Source organism: Mustela nigripes, chromosome 2 (genome assembly GCF_022355385.1).
Source record: "Mustela nigripes isolate SB6536 chromosome 2, MUSNIG.SB6536, whole genome shotgun sequence".
NCBI classification, from domain to species: domain Eukaryota; kingdom Metazoa; phylum Chordata; class Mammalia; order Carnivora; family Mustelidae; genus Mustela; species Mustela nigripes.
In genome coordinates, this window is record NC_081558.1 from 54,989,735 (window position 1) to 55,007,761 (window position 18,027).

At 50.4% G+C, this 18,027-nt stretch overlaps 1 protein-coding gene across 2 annotated transcripts in view; it reads right to left on the reverse strand.

The window, feature by feature from the left end:
- The window catches only part of FGD5 (FYVE, RhoGEF and PH domain containing 5), a 123,032-nt gene that overhangs the window by 12,583 nt on the left and 92,422 nt on the right, over positions 1-18,027 (reverse strand). For both annotated transcript variants that reach the window (XM_059390391.1, XM_059390389.1), the window contains exons 10-18: positions 17,660-17,718; positions 11,280-11,351; positions 10,194-10,262; positions 5,769-5,852; positions 4,618-4,697; positions 2,414-2,513; positions 1,938-2,075; positions 1,347-1,476; positions 431-561 (exon numbers count right to left, since the gene is read on the reverse strand). In XM_059390391.1, the coding sequence (XP_059246374.1) occupies positions 431-561; positions 1,347-1,476; positions 1,938-2,075; positions 2,414-2,513; positions 4,618-4,697; positions 5,769-5,852; positions 10,194-10,262; positions 11,280-11,351; positions 17,660-17,718 (863 nt within the window). The remainder of the gene's footprint in view (positions 1-430; positions 562-1,346; positions 1,477-1,937; positions 2,076-2,413; positions 2,514-4,617; positions 4,698-5,768; positions 5,853-10,193; positions 10,263-11,279; positions 11,352-17,659; positions 17,719-18,027) is intronic.

Below are 18,027 nucleotides of genomic sequence, written 5' to 3' on the forward strand. Positions count from 1 at the left end.
ACAGCTCCGAGGGCCTGCTAGGGGGCATTAAGCCAGGACTATGGCTGCTTTAGTTAGAAGAACCCCAGTGATCCGTACACTACCCTTGGGGACCAGGTCTAAGTCATGGGACAAGAGAGAAAGTAAGGAGAAAAAGAGACTTGGAGGGGAGAGAGGGATGGGAAAGACTTGTAGCACCATTGACAGTTAGGGTCCTGCCTTCTGGCACCAAGCAGGAATGTTCTCTGTCACGCCCAAGAGACAGGCCCTTGTTAGTGGTGAGTTGGGCCTGTCACTAGTATTTCCCGGTTGGGAATTCTCTTTGTCCTGAAGAGCTAAGCCAGGGTCAGCGGGGTGGGGGTTGTGCAGGGAGGTCTGACCCTGTCCACTGAGGAGGACCATGAGCCTTCTAAACCCCTTGCCTCCCACACAGGCAGTCCACCTGCCTTACCTCGGTCAGGGCTGAAGGGACCTTCTTCTGCTTCTTGAAGGTCGAGGGGTTGATGCTGTGGAAGACGGACGAGAAGGCACTGCTCGAGAAGCGGGGGGAGGACAGGGGGAAGCTCATGCTCACTGGCCGCTCTGTAACCAAGATAAGCCACAGGGAAGGGCGGTGAGTGTCCATATAGACAGGGATGCAGCTTGCTTTGGAATGCCAGTTCCCATAAAATTAGAGCTCTGGGTCCCTCCTGAGATGGGAATTGGCCTCATGATGGGATTTAGGTGTGACCAGAAAGGCAGGCACACTCCCTCTGCTGACACAAAGGGCATTGGAGGCCAAGGGAAGGCTTTTTCAGGGTGCTGGCTATACCTTCTTCACCTGGGCTGTCCGGTGGCCCCAGAGGGAAGTCTTTGGTTTCAGGCCCAGTATACACTTGCTGTCCCTCTGGCCCAATCCTGCCTGGGCAAAGCCTGTACCCTGAGCACAGCCTCTTGGGGCTAGCTTGGCTTCCTCAGCCTTCTCTGTCACTCAAGGAGCCCTGAAGCCCTTCCCCGATCCACAACTCCTTGGCTATCTCAAAATCCTTATCCTGGAAAGGTCCCACAGAACACATGCCCATAGAACATTCTTGAACAGAGGATCACCATGGCAAAGGAAACCCAAAGTACCACACCGGCTGTCCCCTTCACAGAGAGGCACTGGCCCAGCATTTCCCAGGCTTAGCTGCCCAGAGACCCTTCTTCGGGTCATGCCTATTGATATCCCATGGAACCAGCATTTCAGGAAACAGTGCTGCGGGTGTGGGTTTAAACCCGTTTCCTCCTCCAGGGCTGGTTTTGTTCTGAGCGTCCCCAGGAGGAGTGGTTTCAGGTGCCAACCATAGCCAGTGAGAAGCCCCCCGGAAGAACAGTGGTCCCCAGGTTACCTCTCAGCAGGCCTGGGACATCCCCGCCCCTCTTCTTCAGCTCCCCGTAGCAGCCGTCACAGACCTTGGCCATCCGGTCCTTGAGGTACTTCAGAGGGTACTTGTTTCTTGAACAGTTCCGGCATACAATCTGCAAGCCGGGTGGGGACACACATTGGAACAGTGTTTGTGCCTGTGCACAGGACCAGCATCCTCTCCCCTCTGCTGACTCACTCCCTGTCTCTCCAGGGACTGTTCTGTTCCAGGGACAGGACCGTGCCAGGTCCCCCTGCTCTCCCGTCGTGAAGACTCAGAGTTTCTCTGCAAGTGTCTATCAGCTTTTCTGATGAACCCTTAGCCAGGACGTGATACTTTTCCTCCAAAGACAGTAACTGTATGTGCCATGACTTTCTTTCGGGAATGGAGTGGTGTAATGAAATAGGATTTGGAGCTCTGGTTTGAGGCTATCAGTCAAATGGGGCTTCACAATCGCTACCTCAAAGGATTAGTGTGAAAACACCCTGCTCTTGGCCCAGCAGTAACTGCTGGGTGCCCCTGAGTATGCACCCCACATGACCCTATGCTCACACTCACTCAGATAAGGGGACTCACCTTGCCACAGGCATGGCAATGATGACGCCTCAGGGTGAGGGAGAAGTCGCAGCCACAGTTCATGCACATCATAACATGTGTGACAGGCACCAGAGTGGGGGGCCTCTCCCCCAGGCTGACCCCCAGCCTCTCCCGTATCTGCAACAATGGAATGGGGTGAGCGGCGTGGTCAGGAGATGGTTAGATGGGTGCCCTTTCTCTTGTACAAGGTGTGTATGTGAGGGAGGATTCTAATTCTATAACCCCTCACCCCACCCCACTGCATCCTCCAGGATGCTAACCTTGGGTGAGAAACAGCCAGCTGGAGGTGCTGCACTTGGCCTGCACAGTGACTGCCTGACCCTGGTGGAGTTGGTGCAAGGGGTGGGAGGAGTAACCCAATAGAAGGAGCTGAGAGTCCCTCTGGGTGTGGGGGCAGCCCCCGAAACTCAGGGCTGTGAGGCTGGTGTCAGGTGGGTCTTGGGACCCCCACTCACCTCCACACTGTGGTGAAAGGCAGCCAGAGCCTGGGCCTTATAATCCTCAGGAAGGGCTCTGCTCAGACAGCTGTGCCACTCGTCCCGTTCTGCACAGGAGCTGTGGGCACAAAGCGGCGTGAGCAAGGCATGCAGCATGCACAGTGGCTCAGCCTTGCTTCTCAGTGTAGATCTAGTCCTCCCACCTTTCCCTTGGCCACGCCTCTCGGTGTCTGAGGTCCTGCCAAGCACCGGCTGTCAGCCAGACTGGCCTAGATTGTATCTAGGAACCTCTATGAGCAGGACAGCCAGGGCAAGGAAGCTATCCTCTGGGCCTGCTTGTTTCCCTGCAACTAAGGACTGTCACCACTATCCCTAACTCCCAGAGCTGCTGTGGAAAAGAAATGACATGTAGGCTTGTTAATGGCAAAGCACTGAGCAGAAGCAAAGGGCATGAGGGAGGCGCAGTGGGTACCACCCTTAGGAGGGATGGGAGCAGGGTGCAGAGGGCGGTGTACACGAGGGGAGGAGGGGTAGGCAAAAATGGAAAAGTTTAACATCCCTGTCACCCCATCGTCCTCCTCATTTTCCCACATAGCTTCCCAGACACACTCTCACCCAACGAGTTGACTTCACGATTCCCAAAACCCATTCAGGATTTTCTGAATGGTGAGTGTTGTCCTAGAAGGCAGCAGGGTAAAAATTCTCCCAGGGCCCACTAGGTGGCACTCCCACCCTGAGTAAGAGTGTGGCCTGCCCCAGGAAAGCCAGGAGCCAGGACCAGGTTGGTCTGGGAGGGAGGTGGGAGGAATGGACAACCAGATGCCATGTCCCTGAAGGGAGATGTATGGGTCTGCCTGTCTCCTGGAAGCTTCAGCATGAAGTACCTGGGTGTGCAGGAAGGTTACCGGTTGGTCAGTGACAGTGGCTCCTAGAGGCCACTGGCCAAAAGGCAGTGCCCCTGCCTAACAGGGATGGGCAGCCTCACCTGTAGGGCTGATTGTGGCCTGTCCTCACCCACACCTCACAGCTCAACAAATAGAAACCATGCACTGGCCTTCTCAGGCCCCTGACTTTACCTAGAGATGAGGAGAAAAGATGCCATGGAACCCCATCTAGGCATCACCTCCTCCAGGAAGCCTTCCCTCACGTCCCCAGATGGGTAGTTACTCCTTTGAATTTTCAAGGTTTCTTCTACTCACTCAGGCAGTAATCGATAGTGGATAAAAGATCTGGGTCACACAGTCCTGCATTTGAGCCCCAGTTTCCCCTCACATGGCCATGTGACCCCTCTCCAGGCCCTAATTCCCTATGCATGGGAGAAGGCTCAAGCCCCACAGCCCATGGTGGCAATGGGGTCAGAGGAGGGCCTGAGACCCAGCAGGTGCCCAATGCATGTTACTCTTGTCATCAACACTTTTAACTATTAGAGCAGTTACGCTCTATATCATGACCTGTACGTAACTCTCCTGCCCTTCATGCAGGCCTCCCCCGAGCAAGCTCGACTGAACTCTTGTGTCCTCAGCACAGGACCCGGCACTGAGGAGTGGCTACTAAATGCTGAAGGAGTAAATGCAATGCATGAGAATGTATCAGTGTGCGTGCATCCTGGAACCACCACCACACCCAAAGGGCACTGCAGCCACCCCCAGGGTCATGCCCCGGCTGAGGGGAGACACCCTTTCCTTGGACACTGTGTCCCAGCCCCCACAGTGGCCCCAGTAGGGGCCACATCCGCCTGGTTTCTGAGTCCAGAGTCTCGAGTGGGCCCTGCTCTGAAAGAGGGAGAGGGGGAAGCTCTTTTGCTGCCTACAGTGAGTGAGGCAGGATCCCTGGGTAGACAAAGGCCTGGAGAAAACATAGACACTGCTGACGGAAAGGCCACATCCCCAAACCAGGGAAAGGCAAACCATGAATGCTCACTCATTATGTTTTTCTCTCACTCTCCAGATAAGAAAGCCTAAAAGCAGACCACTTCATGAACTGAAGTGTACAATGCATTTTTTACTCGCCTTAACTTCTTGTAAAGACCCAATAATCTGTAAACTTTTAAAACATGAGATATTATTATTGTTACAGTTAAATGATAGGCTCTAGAAAGTAAGTCCCTTGACTTATATTATAATACTAAAATAGAGATGACACATCCAATTTGTTATTCCAACCTTTAACCACACCTGTAACATCCTGCCCTTCTCTCCCCCAGACCCTCCCTCTACCCATACCTCGCAGATAGAGTCAGGCAGGACTGGGAAGTCTCGATCTTTAGAGCATATGGCACTTTCTCCATCACAGGGCGACTGACCTGGAAAACCAACAGCAGACTGTCAGGGTGGGGGCAGGGAGGGGCAACCACAGACCTGACTCTTCTTCTGGTCCTGCCACTGTCCCTCTCTGAGCCTGAGTTTCCTTATCTGCAAAGGGTAAACCTTCAATTGGTGGTAGATGTTGTATGTGTCTTTGTGTGTGTGTCTGTGTGTGTGTGCTGGGGGGAGTGCAGACTCCAACTCTGTGGTCACCCCTCAGAAGGTGGGCATGTACCCTAAAGACTGAAAGCAGGCTCTGTACAGGTATCTGTATACCTGTTCATAGCAGCATTATTCGTAATAGCCAAAAGGTGAAAGGAGCTTAATGTCCATCCAAGAACAAATGGAAAAATAAAATATGGTCTAGATGTACAATGGAATATCATTAAGCCATAAATAGGGAGGATATTCTGACACAGGTTGCAACACAGATGCCCCTTGAGGACATCCTGCTAACTGAAAAAGGCCAGTCACAAAAAGACAAATACTAGAGGATTCTATTTACATGAATTATTGAGAGCAAATTCCCAGAGGCAAAAAGTAGGATGGTGGATGCCAGGAGTTGGGGGCTGGAGGAATGGGGGGCGTTAGGAATGAGGCTGGAGTTTCATCTGGAGATGATAAAAGTTCTAGAAATGAATGACGATGTTTGCACAACAGTGTGAATATACTTAAAGTCGCTAACTGTATACTTAGAAATGGTTAACATGGTAAATTTATGTTATGTATATTTTACCAGTTTAAAAAACTTTACTGAATACCCACTTGTTCCCTCCCTCCAAATGTTTCCTTATGTGCTCTCCTCTTTTTAGGATGTCCGTCCCTTTCTATTTCCCCATCTGTCCAAATATTATCTACCCTAAAGGATGCAGCTCCCCTCCTCCAGGAAGTCCTTCCCTCTCTTCTCTCTCTGGACTACCTACAGCACAATCCTGCTATAACCAACAATGTAACGCTGTTTCCTTGGGGCTGCCTCTTCCTGCTGGTCGATGTGCTCTTAGAAGCGGGGATGCTGTCTTTCTTCCCCTGAGGTCTCACCCACCCCAGGGTCCCTAGCACCAGGCATTTACCTTCATACTGGCCACTGACAATGTGTTCTTTAGCCGGTATTTCCCATCCTTCTGCGGATATGTGTACAGGAGCACATCACTCATCTGGAAAGAAGGGAACCCAATCAGACATGAAGGCTGTGTAGGGTGTCTGCCCTGGCAGATCACTGAACTCTGGAGAGCAGAGGCATCCTGCCTTTGCCAGTGACCCTCACAGGAGAGTAAAACCACCCACAGCAAACATAGGAGTCCCTTTCCTTAAATTTCACTCCTACATCAAGAGTTAAGAGGAAAAAATGCAGTTGTCTACAAAAAGTCAAGTCCAGGAATGTTCACAGAAGCTTTATTTGTAACAGTCAAACAGTGGAAATACCCCAAATGTCTAATCAACAGGTAAACGGATAAATGAACTACGTACATCCATACTGCAGAGAACTACACAGCAACCAAAAGGAGCTGTTGGTCCACATTGTAGCAAGATGAATCTCAAAAACATGCTAAACGAAACAAGTCAGACGCAGGGGGTACACACTGCTTCATAACATTTCTATAAAGATCCAGACCAGGCAACACTAATCTGTACTGACGGAAATTAGGCCAGTGGCTGCTTGGGAAAGGGGATGGGGGAAGTGAGTGCTAAGGGGCACAGGGCAACTTTTTGGGGGGGTGTCTAGAAATATGCTATATCTTGACCCAGGTGGTAGTTACACAATGGCACATATTAGTCAATAGGCTGGTACATACACTTAAGACTGATATGTTTTACTCTACAAATGAAGCTCATAAAGTACAGTTAAGGGAGCGGGGAGCTCCTTGAGGATAGCAAGCTGGAGGGTCCTGGTCACTGGTGTACCTCCAGTGACCACAGTGGGTATTCAATATTTGCTGAATGAACAATTGAAGCTCCTTGACCCCATCCAGGGCAGAGAGGAAAAACGGTGAAAGTTGCCTCACCTCCATAGGGGAGCGTGTTTCTGTTTAACTAAAAGGTTTATAGTCTGAAAAGACATCAGTTCTCACCCTGTTCTGTAGCATCTATGTGACTGTGGGCAAGCTGGCTCCCTCTCTGCGCCTCAGCTTCCTCCCTACAAAGCAGGGAGGCACTGCCGCACCCACCTCATTATGGGCGCTGAGAAAGAATGGCCCCCAGTGAACCCACCATACATGGGAGCCAGCATAAACTAGGGGTGTTGTGAGGACTAAACAGGACAAGGCCTCCAAGGGGCTGAAACAGAGCAAGAACTCAGGATTAGCACTTCCTCCCCCCACAGAGAGTCTGCTGAGGGAACAGACAGATGAGGCTTCCTGCCACCAGCTCTTAGGACCCCAACATTGCAGCCAGAGCAGTGTAGGAGAACTGGCCTGGACACAGAGCTGAAGGGTGAGCTCAGGCAAAACCTTCCTCTCTCTGGACCTCACTGTCTCTAACCAGAGTTGGAGTAGACCAGGAACCAGCAAACTTTAAAGGCCTAGATAGTAAGTATTTAAGTCTTTGTGGGTCATAGAGTCTCTGTCACAACTATCCAACTCAGCCACTGCAATCCAGAAGCACTATAAAATTCATGAACAAATGCATGAGACTCTTCCAACAGAACTTTATTAACAAGAACAGGTGGTAGGATGACCCTCAGGTTAGAGGAACCTTCAAAGCCCCTTCCAGCTCTGCCCTTCTAATAATGACAAGACTCACTCTGAGCCAAGCACCCTGACCTAAATTCAGCCCCCAACAATCCCCCAGGCAGGCTCTACCATTATCATCGTCATTTCACAGAGGGAGAAACTGAGGCACAGAGAGTGTTGACACCCTGCCTAAAGTTACAATGCCTGTAAGGTAAATGAATGTGCCTCCAGTGTGTTCAGGTGTGGTGTGTTGGGGGCGGCCACACGGTGAGTCCTGGCCCCACCTGGGACAGTGACCAAACCGGGGCACAGAGCCTGGCTCATAAGCCTGCCCACCGTGGGGAGCTGGCTTGTCACTCATCAGAGCAGTTCCAGCCTTTGTGTGGCTGCCCCTCAAGCACCTGCTGCCATGGCAACTGCCATTAGCACCCTGCGGTTTTATGAGTGGTCAGGATCAGACTGCCTCCCCTGGCCCCGAGTTCTTGCCTCTTCCAAGCCGGTGTCTTACAGCCTGATTTGGAGGAAGATGGAGGAATTCTTCGTGGAGGAGAGAAGGGGAATCTCTCACAATAATGAGCCACCAGTGGGAAGCCCCACTGACCACTGGACCATGGTGGGAACCTCTCTGTAGCATTACCACAACTCCTGTGCTGGTGGGCAGATGCCCTTTGTTCTACAGTTACAAGTATTTTATGACACTGGCACCTTACAGGGAAGAAAAATTCTTAAGTGTGTTCATTGTGGCTCTTCCTGGCTCAAGATCCTTCCTCCCATCTCTCTCTCCAGAGATATTTATGAAGGTCCTGTGCTAAGACAGAGCAAAGCATGGGACCCAGGTTCAGCCTGCAGGGAGCTATGTCCCAATAATAACAAGGGAATAAGAGAGACCCAGGCCTACCACTGAGAAGCATGCGAGATGCATGAGGGAGAGGCTATGAAGAAAGGCCAGTCGGATGCTGGAGGGCAGGTGAAGGAGGGGAGGAGGAGAGAAGGACAGAGCAAGGAGGGGGACTAGGGGGAAAGATAGACTCAGTAAGATCAGGACGCTGACAGTCAGGGTCCCTGTGAGAGGCACAGGCACAAGCAGAGCCTGGGCAGAGGTGGCCCATGGGGAATGGCTAGGGGACCGGCATGGAGCTGACTCTATTCCAGCTGCTGCTTTACTCCCTTCCCTCATTGGCAGGAGGGACTAGTAACCCACTGTAAAGAGAAGGGCAATGACAGATGTGCCATGGGTCTCAGAGCCAGTGTCCGAACTGGGATGTAAATCCAGTCTAATTGACTGTAAAGCTCCAGCTCCTTTATCACCATCCCAGATCTCTGTTTTTCATCCTCAAAAAACACAGTCATGGGCACCAGCTCTCCCCAGGTCTGTACTGGTACAGATGGAAGACCTGTGTCCCATGGGGCAATTGTCAGAGGGAAGGGAGGACACTGTTACCAGATAAGCTGCTTCTTTGTGCCTCATTTAACTTTCCAAAGATCCCAGTATTTCTGTTTCTTCCTGGGAAACCAGAGGCTCAGACACATTTGTGACTTGTCTAAGGGTTACAGAGGGGCTAAGAATTGGGTTAGGATCTAACCTGCTCTCACTGGCTCATGACCACATAGATACCCATAAATTCAAGGGTATGATTTCTTGTCAATAGAAGAGAGTTTTCAAATTTTTATGTATTTATTTTTTTAAGATTTTATTTATTTACTTGACAGACAGAGATCACAAGCAGGCAGAGAGGCAGGCAGAGAGAAAAGTGGAAGCAGGCTCCCTGCTGAGCAGAGAGCCCAATGCGGGGCTCAATCCCAGGACCCTGAGATCATGACCTGAGCTGAAGGCAGAGGCTTAACCCACAGAGCCACCCAGGTGCCCCGAGTTTTCAAATTTTTAGACAAATTTTTAGACTATGGAACAAAGGACGGCTTCCCCGACTCTGCTTCTGGGGCCCTGAGATTCCGTTCGCACTCTTCTTGTAACTCGAATCTACATTAGACACTGAAGGTTGAGCGTACAGCATGAGGTTTTTATCTCCTTGTTTCCAGGGTCCAGCACACCAGAGGTGCTCACTAAATATCTAAAGCAGGTTCTTTGACACTTGGAGCCTGTTTACTGTTACTTTGCACACAATTCTAACAAAGTGTAAGGAGACTGTTGGGGCAGCCATGACTGATAGTAACTTTTTAAAAAATGAAAGCTAAAATAGTGAAAAACAGAGAGAAAATTATACACAGCAGGTAGGAGAACCTAAAAGGAGAAATAACTTGGAGGCGTAGGATTGGGGCAAATTGCTGCTTGTAGCCCCACAGCCACAGAGGCTGATGTTACCAAGTGACAGGCCTAGACATTCCCTGGTACTCTAGAATGTGGCTGTAGAGTAACAGAAATGTTACACTGTCCTCTGTCTTGTGCACAGTAGGGATGCTAGACTGGGGTCACAACCCTGGTTCCCTTCTGGGCCTCTGCCACCAACCTACTGGGAGACGTAGCCAAGGAAACTCTCCTTTTAGATCTCCGTTTTCTCAGGCATTAGAGAAGGCAGCTGAACAGTTATTTCTAGGGTAAGAACTTCCCAGTGGTAGGATGTGTCAGATGGGGACACAGGTAATTCAGTTTCGGCAAAATTCCATTTAAAATCACTCAAAGGGTTTTGCTTGGGAGGAGTTAAGCCCTCAGCTCCCTGGAAAGCTCACCTCTGTAGAATGCTCCTCATCCTCAGTATTCGGCTCTGTTCTAGTACCCACCCCACCCTTCCAGTGGTCTCTGAGTAAGGGCCCTAGAAAGCATCACGGAATTGGACAGTCTGGGGGCTGGGCTGGGGGCCAGGTACTTACCAGGAACAGGTGCCGAGGGCGTCTGCTTTTCCCTGTTACTTTCATCAGGGTCCCTTCCTTCAGAAACTCCTGTGGGTAGAGAAGCAGACCTGGGGAGTCAGGCTAATGCCTGCTGCCATCCTAAGGAAGGGTGGGGAAAAGGCCCTGAATGGGAAACCCAAGTTACGATGCTTCCCAAAGTGCCACAGAATGGCTCCTGAGTGAATTCCCAGCGTTGGGGAGATGCATGTGTTTGCCCCAACAGCACTGGAGACAGACAGGCAGCTCTGCATCTTAGGAGAACCCCACCTTGACTTATCCCAAGCCCCAGACACTGTGCTGGCTTCCAAGTGATGCAGACAGGGACTCTTTCCCCGATTTGCTGCCACGAGGAGACCTTCAGAATGGAGCCTCTGAAGGTTTGCTAAAACAGTTGAGGACCTGTGAACAGTTGCTACAGACTCTGTGATTCTGGAGGGTATTACTTAAAAATAAATAAAATAGATGTTTAACAAAAGACCAAATGTGATTTTACACAATCTCAGACCAGTGTTATGACTGCTAATTCTGAGCAAATTATCCTGAGCACAACCTCTCATTTCTTTCTCTTGTCCTTCATGGACCATAGCAGGTAACCAACACACTTTATTATTTTTGAGCTGAGTTTTATGTTTTCCATTTGGAAGCTTAGAAGTGGGTAAATCTGTCTCTTGAAAAATGTTATTATTTTAAGATGCTTTGTTGGGGCTCTTGAGAGATGGTTTTCCTGATTTCCCAGCAATGCTGGGCTAAACTAAAAATACTCAGCATCTCTTCTTCTCAGAGGTGGAAAGAACCACAGGGACACTGAACCCAAATGGCACTGTTTCTTTAAAGGTCCTGAAAATGGAAAACCCCCGGGGGGTGGGGCGGGGAAGGCGGCCCAGGGGCCTTGTGAGCCCAGCAGAGCTCAGGCCCTGCCCTCCCTCCCTCCACGGGTAAACAGCACCTGCAGCCAGGCCTGTCTGGGACCAGCCCAGTTGAACAATGGGTCTTATCAGAGCCTCACCCAGCAGCCTGCCTACCAGGCCGCCCTCTGTCCCTGCCCATGGCGGCGGTGGCACTCACCCTTCCTGGCTGGAGGAGATCCCCTTGGCCCCGAACACTGTGCTCAATGTGGACCAACTTCTGCAGGTTTTCCTATGGGTGGGAGGAGAGCAAGGGAGAGATGGTCAGGACCCCTTCAAGGGGTCGTATTCCCTCTGTTAGGAGTGGCATTGCTTCTACTTCAGAGGAGGAAAACAGAACCCAAAAGGGCCTTGCCCAAAATGTGACCTCCTGTCAGTGGCAGATTCAGGACCTGGGCATGGGTCTGCAGGATACCCAGCATGTGGCCTGCCTATCCTCAGGCTAGCCCCTCTGGGCCTGGATCCGATGTTGCCATCTTCTGCAGGCCATGGGCAAAGTCACTTGCCCTTGCTGTGCTATCTGATATCGATATATATCTCCAGGCCAGGGCTCCTACTCTACATCTGCATACCCCATAAAGCCTGGAGCATCCAGACTCCAGACCAGACTGTCTCTCTGGGCTTACAGCCTTGGGGGAGAGGGGGAGCCTCTGAGGGAGAGTAATCCAGAAAACGTTCCACCAGGGGAAGAAACACATCTGTGCTCCTTGAAGAAAAATAAGTGTGTCTGGGAACTGTTGGCCCTCACTGGGTTATCCACAATATGCAGGGACATGCCTCCCTTCCCTCTGTACAGCACACCATTATACTAGAAATAATGAGCATCTAACCCATGGGGTGGGTGCCCCCTGAGCCTTATGCAGGCTGCATGTCAATTAACAAGGTGAAAATTGTATGTAGGGAAATTGCCTTGAAGAGTCTTTTATCCTGTCCATAGTTTTGGGCACAAAATGCTACACATAACAAGACAGGAAACAACATGTGTTGGAGGGGATGTGGAGAAAGGGGAACCCTCTTACACTGTTGGTGGGAATGCAGGTTGGTGCATCCTCTTTGGAGAACAGTGTGGCGATTCCTCAAGAAATTAAAAATAGAACTTCCCTATGACCCTGCAATTGCACTCCTGGGTATTTACCCCAAAGATACAGATATCGTGAAAAGAAGGGCCATCTGTACCCCAATGTTTATAGCAGCAATGGCCACGGTTGCCAAACTATGGAAAGAACCAAGATGTCCTTCAACGGACGAATGGATAAGGAAGATGTGGTCCATACACACTATGGAGTATTATGCCTCCATCAGAAAGGATGAATACCCAACTTTTGTAGCAACATGGAAGGGACTGGAAGAGACTATGCTGAGTGAAATAAGTCAAGCAGAGAGAGTCAATTATCATTTGGTTTCACTTATTTGCAGAGCATAACAAATAGCATGGAGGACATGGGGAGTTAGAGAGGAGAAGGGAGTTGGGGGAAATTGGAAGGGGAGGTGAACCATGAGAGACTATGGACTCTGAAAAACAATCTGAGGGGTTTGAAGTGGCGGGGGGGGGGGAGGTTGGGGTACCAGGTGGTGGATATTATAGAGGGCACGGATTGCATGGGGCACTGGGTGTGGTGAAAAATAATGAATACTGTTATGCTGAAAATAAATAAATTAATAAAAAAAGAAATGTGTAGCAGTTGTTCCATTTTTCACTCGTGATGTAGAATACTGCAAGAGAACAGTGTCCCTAGCCTGATAATAAGAAAAGGCTAATCTACAGAGCCCTGGCTCTTCTTACATCTGATAGTGAGCTGAAGTCCCAAGGCCACCAACGGACCTGAATCCCAAAGATTGACAAGCCCCTTCACAGCGATGTAAGACACATGCACTGTTGCCAACACACAGGAGGAAGAGGTGGCCAGCATAAAGGAGGATGAGAAGAAAGCAGCTAAAATGTTAATGGATTCTGAAAGGTCAGGTGTGGGCTGGTGGGACAGTTTAGAATAACAGAGAGCCCCAGACACCAGGCACATCTGCAGTCACTTGCGAACCCTTTTCTAGCAGTTCCTGCCAGGTGCTCACAGGGAAGACGAGGGGCAGGGCAGAGGGCCAGAAAGGAGCCCCCTTGGTGGTGAAGGCATGCAGGATGCCACTGGGGGACTGGCATAAAATCCCAGCCCCCTCTCTTGTATAAAACCCTCAGCCCCTGGGAGAGGCCAAGAAATCCACTCCCAGAGGATAGGCCAAGTGCCACTTACTGCTCCTTGGGAAAGGGCAGAAGTAAAAGCCGTCTTCCCTGAGGAGAAGGAGGTACCCCCTTGGGCCCAGGATTGTGCATGAATACAAAGCAGAAACCTACCCAAGCCCTGCCACAGCCATAGCCGTGTTTGGCTACCATGCAAAGGGGGGTCAGCACGGCAGAGAAAGCCTGGCTAGCAGGCCCTGCCTAAGACCAAGGCTTGTCCCAGAGAGCAGAGACTTGGGAGTGTAGTGCTGCACAACAGGAAACAGTAGTCTCCCTCTGAGAAGGGGCAAGAGCATGGAGAGAGGCCCCTTCTGTGGTGCAGGGGTTGCTAAAAGCTACAGGTAGAGAAGAAAAGTAAGAAAAGCTCTCTGGCATCTCAGGCCGCACAAACAGTGCCAGGTAATAGCAGCCCCCTCTGGATGAGTGTGACATCTGTGGGGCTCTGAAGGTGACAGAGCAGTAACAGAACCCAAACCCAACTCCCACCCCTTACCTGAATGGCACAATCAAAATGCAGGCACTCCCACTGCTGGGGTAGATACTCCCCCAGTCTCCACAATTCTTCCAACACATAATGTCGGTGTTCGATCAAACATTATGAGAAATATAAAAAGCAAGAACGAAGCCCAACTCATTTTCAAGAAATAAAGCATTCAACGAAACAAGGAGAGGTGACACAAATATTAGAACCATCAGACAGGGACTTAAGAATAATGGCGATTGTTCTAAGAAATAAAATCTGTTCAGAGAGTAAGATGGTGGTTGCCAGGGGCTGGGGGAAGGGCTCAGTGTTGAGTCAGGACAGTTTCAGTTGGAGCCGGTGCGGAAGTTCTAAAGGCAGACAGTGGTGATGGTCACACAACAATGTCAATGTGCTTCTTGCTGATGAATAGTGCACTTAGAAATGGCTAAGACGGTCCATTTTATGGGGTGCCTGGGTGGCTCAGTGGGTTAAAGCGTCTGCCTTCGGCTCGGGTCATGATCCCCAGGGTCCTGGGATGGAGCCCACATTGGGCTCTCTGCTCAGCAGGGAGCCTGCTTCCTCCTCTCTCTCTCTGCCTGCCTCTCTGCCTACTTGTGGTCTCTATCTGTCAAATAAATAAATACAATCTTAAAAAAAAAAAAAAGAAATGGCTAAGATGGTCCATTTTATGTTACGTGTATTGTACTTCAATACAAATTTTTTTTAAAGTCTATTTTAAAAAATGACAGTGAAAATCAGAGAGCCCAGACATACACCTGTCCCCTCACTCTGTTCTAAAGGGAGACAGTTTACTTTCATGCTATGAGGAAGAGGACAGTCAATGGCTAATTTGATATAAAACCTCGAAAGCCTGAACTTGCAAGCAGAGGTGGGATTTTCCTTCTGGGAATCTGAGGCTTGGTCTGAGTGACTGCAGTTAGAAGCAAAGTGCCTCCACTCTCTGATGCAACCTGTGACCAGTTCCTGAAGGAGTTCCCAGTGCTCACAAACCTGGAGCCAACTCTAAACCTCCAGGCCTACATTTCATGACATTACTCAGGGCTGGGTGAAGAAAAGACAGACCCGATGTGGGAAAGAGAGGAACAATCCTTGTGTACATCTCTGTGTGTCAGTGAAAGGAGCAGGACCATGTGCATGGACAGGTGGATATGTTTTCATGCAAGAATATGTGTGAGGTTGCAGGTCTGAACGTGTAAGTGACGCGTGCAGGCATGTCAGGCTGGTGGCTAAGAAAGGCTCCCGTTCAAACCCAGCTCCCATGCTGAGACCCGAGGGATCGTGAGGAAGCAACCTGTCTCTCCAGGCCTCAGTTTCCTTGCTTGTGACACTGGGCTGATAATAGTTCCCCTGAGGATTAGAGAACACAGGGCATGATCCCCTGCTAACAGAGGCAGCCGTGGTCACCAGGAGAAGGATGCTACACAGGAATTTGCCACAGCCTTTCCTGAAAAGCTGGTGAGGATGACTTCTCCCCCTTCGAAAACTTTCCCATCCCGTCTTCCTTACTGCTCCCATTGTTCCATTGCCCTCCACCAAAATATGAGGATCACGGCAGGGGAGGGGTCACCTTGGCCAAAGCCTCTCCCATCACCTAACAGTTTTCTGCTAACAGGCTGCTAAATGGATTTATAATTTGGCTTGGTTGTCAGTACTCTCTCCTAGTGAGCTTATCAGTGGCATTTCAGACCTGGTATCAGATGGGTACTGGGCCCCATTTTACGGTGGTGGGATGTGGCTCGTCCTAGAAAATGTATCTCCAACTTAGCTACCTTTGTGGGGAGTTACAGCAATGGTTTGATGTGAGCATAAAACCCACGTGAATGCTACCGCCTCCAGGAAACCTTCCATGGTTCTTACAACCAATAAGTACTTCCCAGATTCTACTGAAGGCAATGTGGAGACGTAGAAGGCTTTATAAAATGGGGGAATGGCACCACCAGTCATATTTTAACAGGATCACTCTGAATGAAATGGCAGGGTTGGAGGTGATGAGGCCTGAGGTGGGTAGTGGCCATGGGGAGGGAGAGGCAGAGCCCCAGCCTGTCCTTTAGCCTCTCAAGCCACTGAGCTCTGCTCTGGCACTGGGCAGGACCCACCTGTCTATGGCCCAGGCAGAGTCCTAGCCTGATTCCAGGAAGTGTGCAATAGGGGCTGCTAATCCAGAGCAGGCCCAGTGTGGTATCCCCAGGCAGCTGGAGAGACAGAAGCCAGCCTGTGCCAGGCACAGCATCTAACCCCAGTCTTCAAGAAAGCTGGGGGAAGGCACTGCGGGGGCTCCAGCTGCAGCGCCTCCAGTTCCTTCTGCAGGAGGGTGCCACCTGCAGGAGGGAAGACAAGGCCCTTCCTGGACCAGTCTTCCTTTTAGGAAACAGAGGCATCCCTGGCTAAGCGAGATGCAGAGAAGCCAGACCATCTGCTGCTATGTCCGTCACAACAGGGCAAGGGACGCCAAAGCATTCCCGTCTGTGGCTACACTGAAGGAAATCTTATGTATGTACAGGATGTCAAAACAACATGCACCAAGGAGTTCATGGACCCTAGAGCTGGAGGGCAGACATCCCGATGATGATGACATGTCTGATGTACCGATTTTCACATCCAGCTGCCTTTCGCCTCCATACTCAGCACACCATCTCTTCAGACTCTTGTCCTACCTCATCTACCCTGCTGCCATCTTCCACCTATGCTGGGTTGCTCTCTGTCTCTGATGTGACTTATGCTTCTCACTCTCCATGCCTCTGCCCAGGCTAGGCCCCTTTCCGGGCACAACTTTCCTCTCTCTGCTTTTGAGGCATGTGTGCTCCCTATGGGAGCACCTTCCACATCATCTCTTCTCACAGCCCCGGATGGCAGGGATGGCTTCCTTCTCTGAACCATGTAGCATTTTCTCTCTCTCTTATGATGCTTATCATGTCCACATGTTTACTCCTCTATACACTGTGATATCCTCTGTGCTGGGATTCATGTCTTAACTCTGTATCACCAGTCCCCAACACAAGACTGACATGGAGTAGGTGTCCCATAGATGTGACTCTCCTCCTCTTCTTCTACCTGTGGATGACTCACTAAAACGATGCTCTGTGTATTTGCCACAGCAGAGCTGAGGAAGGACTCGGCAGGCATAGCACCATCACTCCCACCTCTGCCTGTGGAACATATCACTGACCATCAAACTCCTTTCCCCCTGAGCTAGGAATCAGCCTCAGGATACTTCTCAACACAAAGCTCTAGTCTCATTTTAGTGGAGCAGAAAATATGGGACACAAGTAATCAACATACCACTCGAATAGAGTTGGGACATGGGATAAAGTTGGCCATCCTTGGCAGAAAACTATTTACTAAATACCAGGTACACTCTAGCAGAACCAGGCGTGCACTTAGAGCTCACATATTCTTGTGGACAAGTGGTTTTCAAACTTTTGTGAGCAAAATAGCTACCTGGGCATTTGTTAAAAATGTATATCCCTGGACCTGCCCCAAAGATATTCTAAGGAGTGCCTAGGAATCTGTAACTTACAAGGCACTCCAGGTGCTGAAGCACAGGGTCTCAGACCACAATCAGGACATTACTCACCAGATCTGTACAAGTCTGTAGCCCCCTCACTACTGTAATGGTGAACCAGAGACCCAGACAGGAATACACAGTACCTGAGGTCACACAGCAACTGTCAGGGCCAGAAGCCGAGGGCCAAGAACTCTTTGACAGGTCCCAGCAGATGGTTGCCTGTAGCACCCCCAGAAGTGGAGTATCACAAGGCAGACCTGGGCAGCCTAGAGGGAGTCCTAGACCTGAATCCCAGAGAAGGAGCCCAGGAAACAGACTTACCCCCTGCTCCATGCTGTCATTGGCACGGTCTGTGACTTTGGAGATGAGAGTCAGTGCACCTGTGGAGGGAAGCAGAGAAGATAGCAGGCCTTCTGTAGAGGAGGGCCAGTCCAGGAGCCACCATCCTCGCCTCTCTTCTGTCCTCTCCGCTCTCCCACCCACTCCCCAAGATCACTGCCATTGCAGGGGCTTGTCTGTGGATGGCACCAAGTTTTCCCACAGCTGGATCAGGTTACAGGCCCAACCCTTGTTGTGCTGCTACTGCCTAAGTGTCCTTGACAGTGATTTGACCATTTTATACCTTAGTTCCCTTGGCTGTAAACTGAATATGTTAAAATAGGGACTGCCCTGGTAGTTCATATGCATGG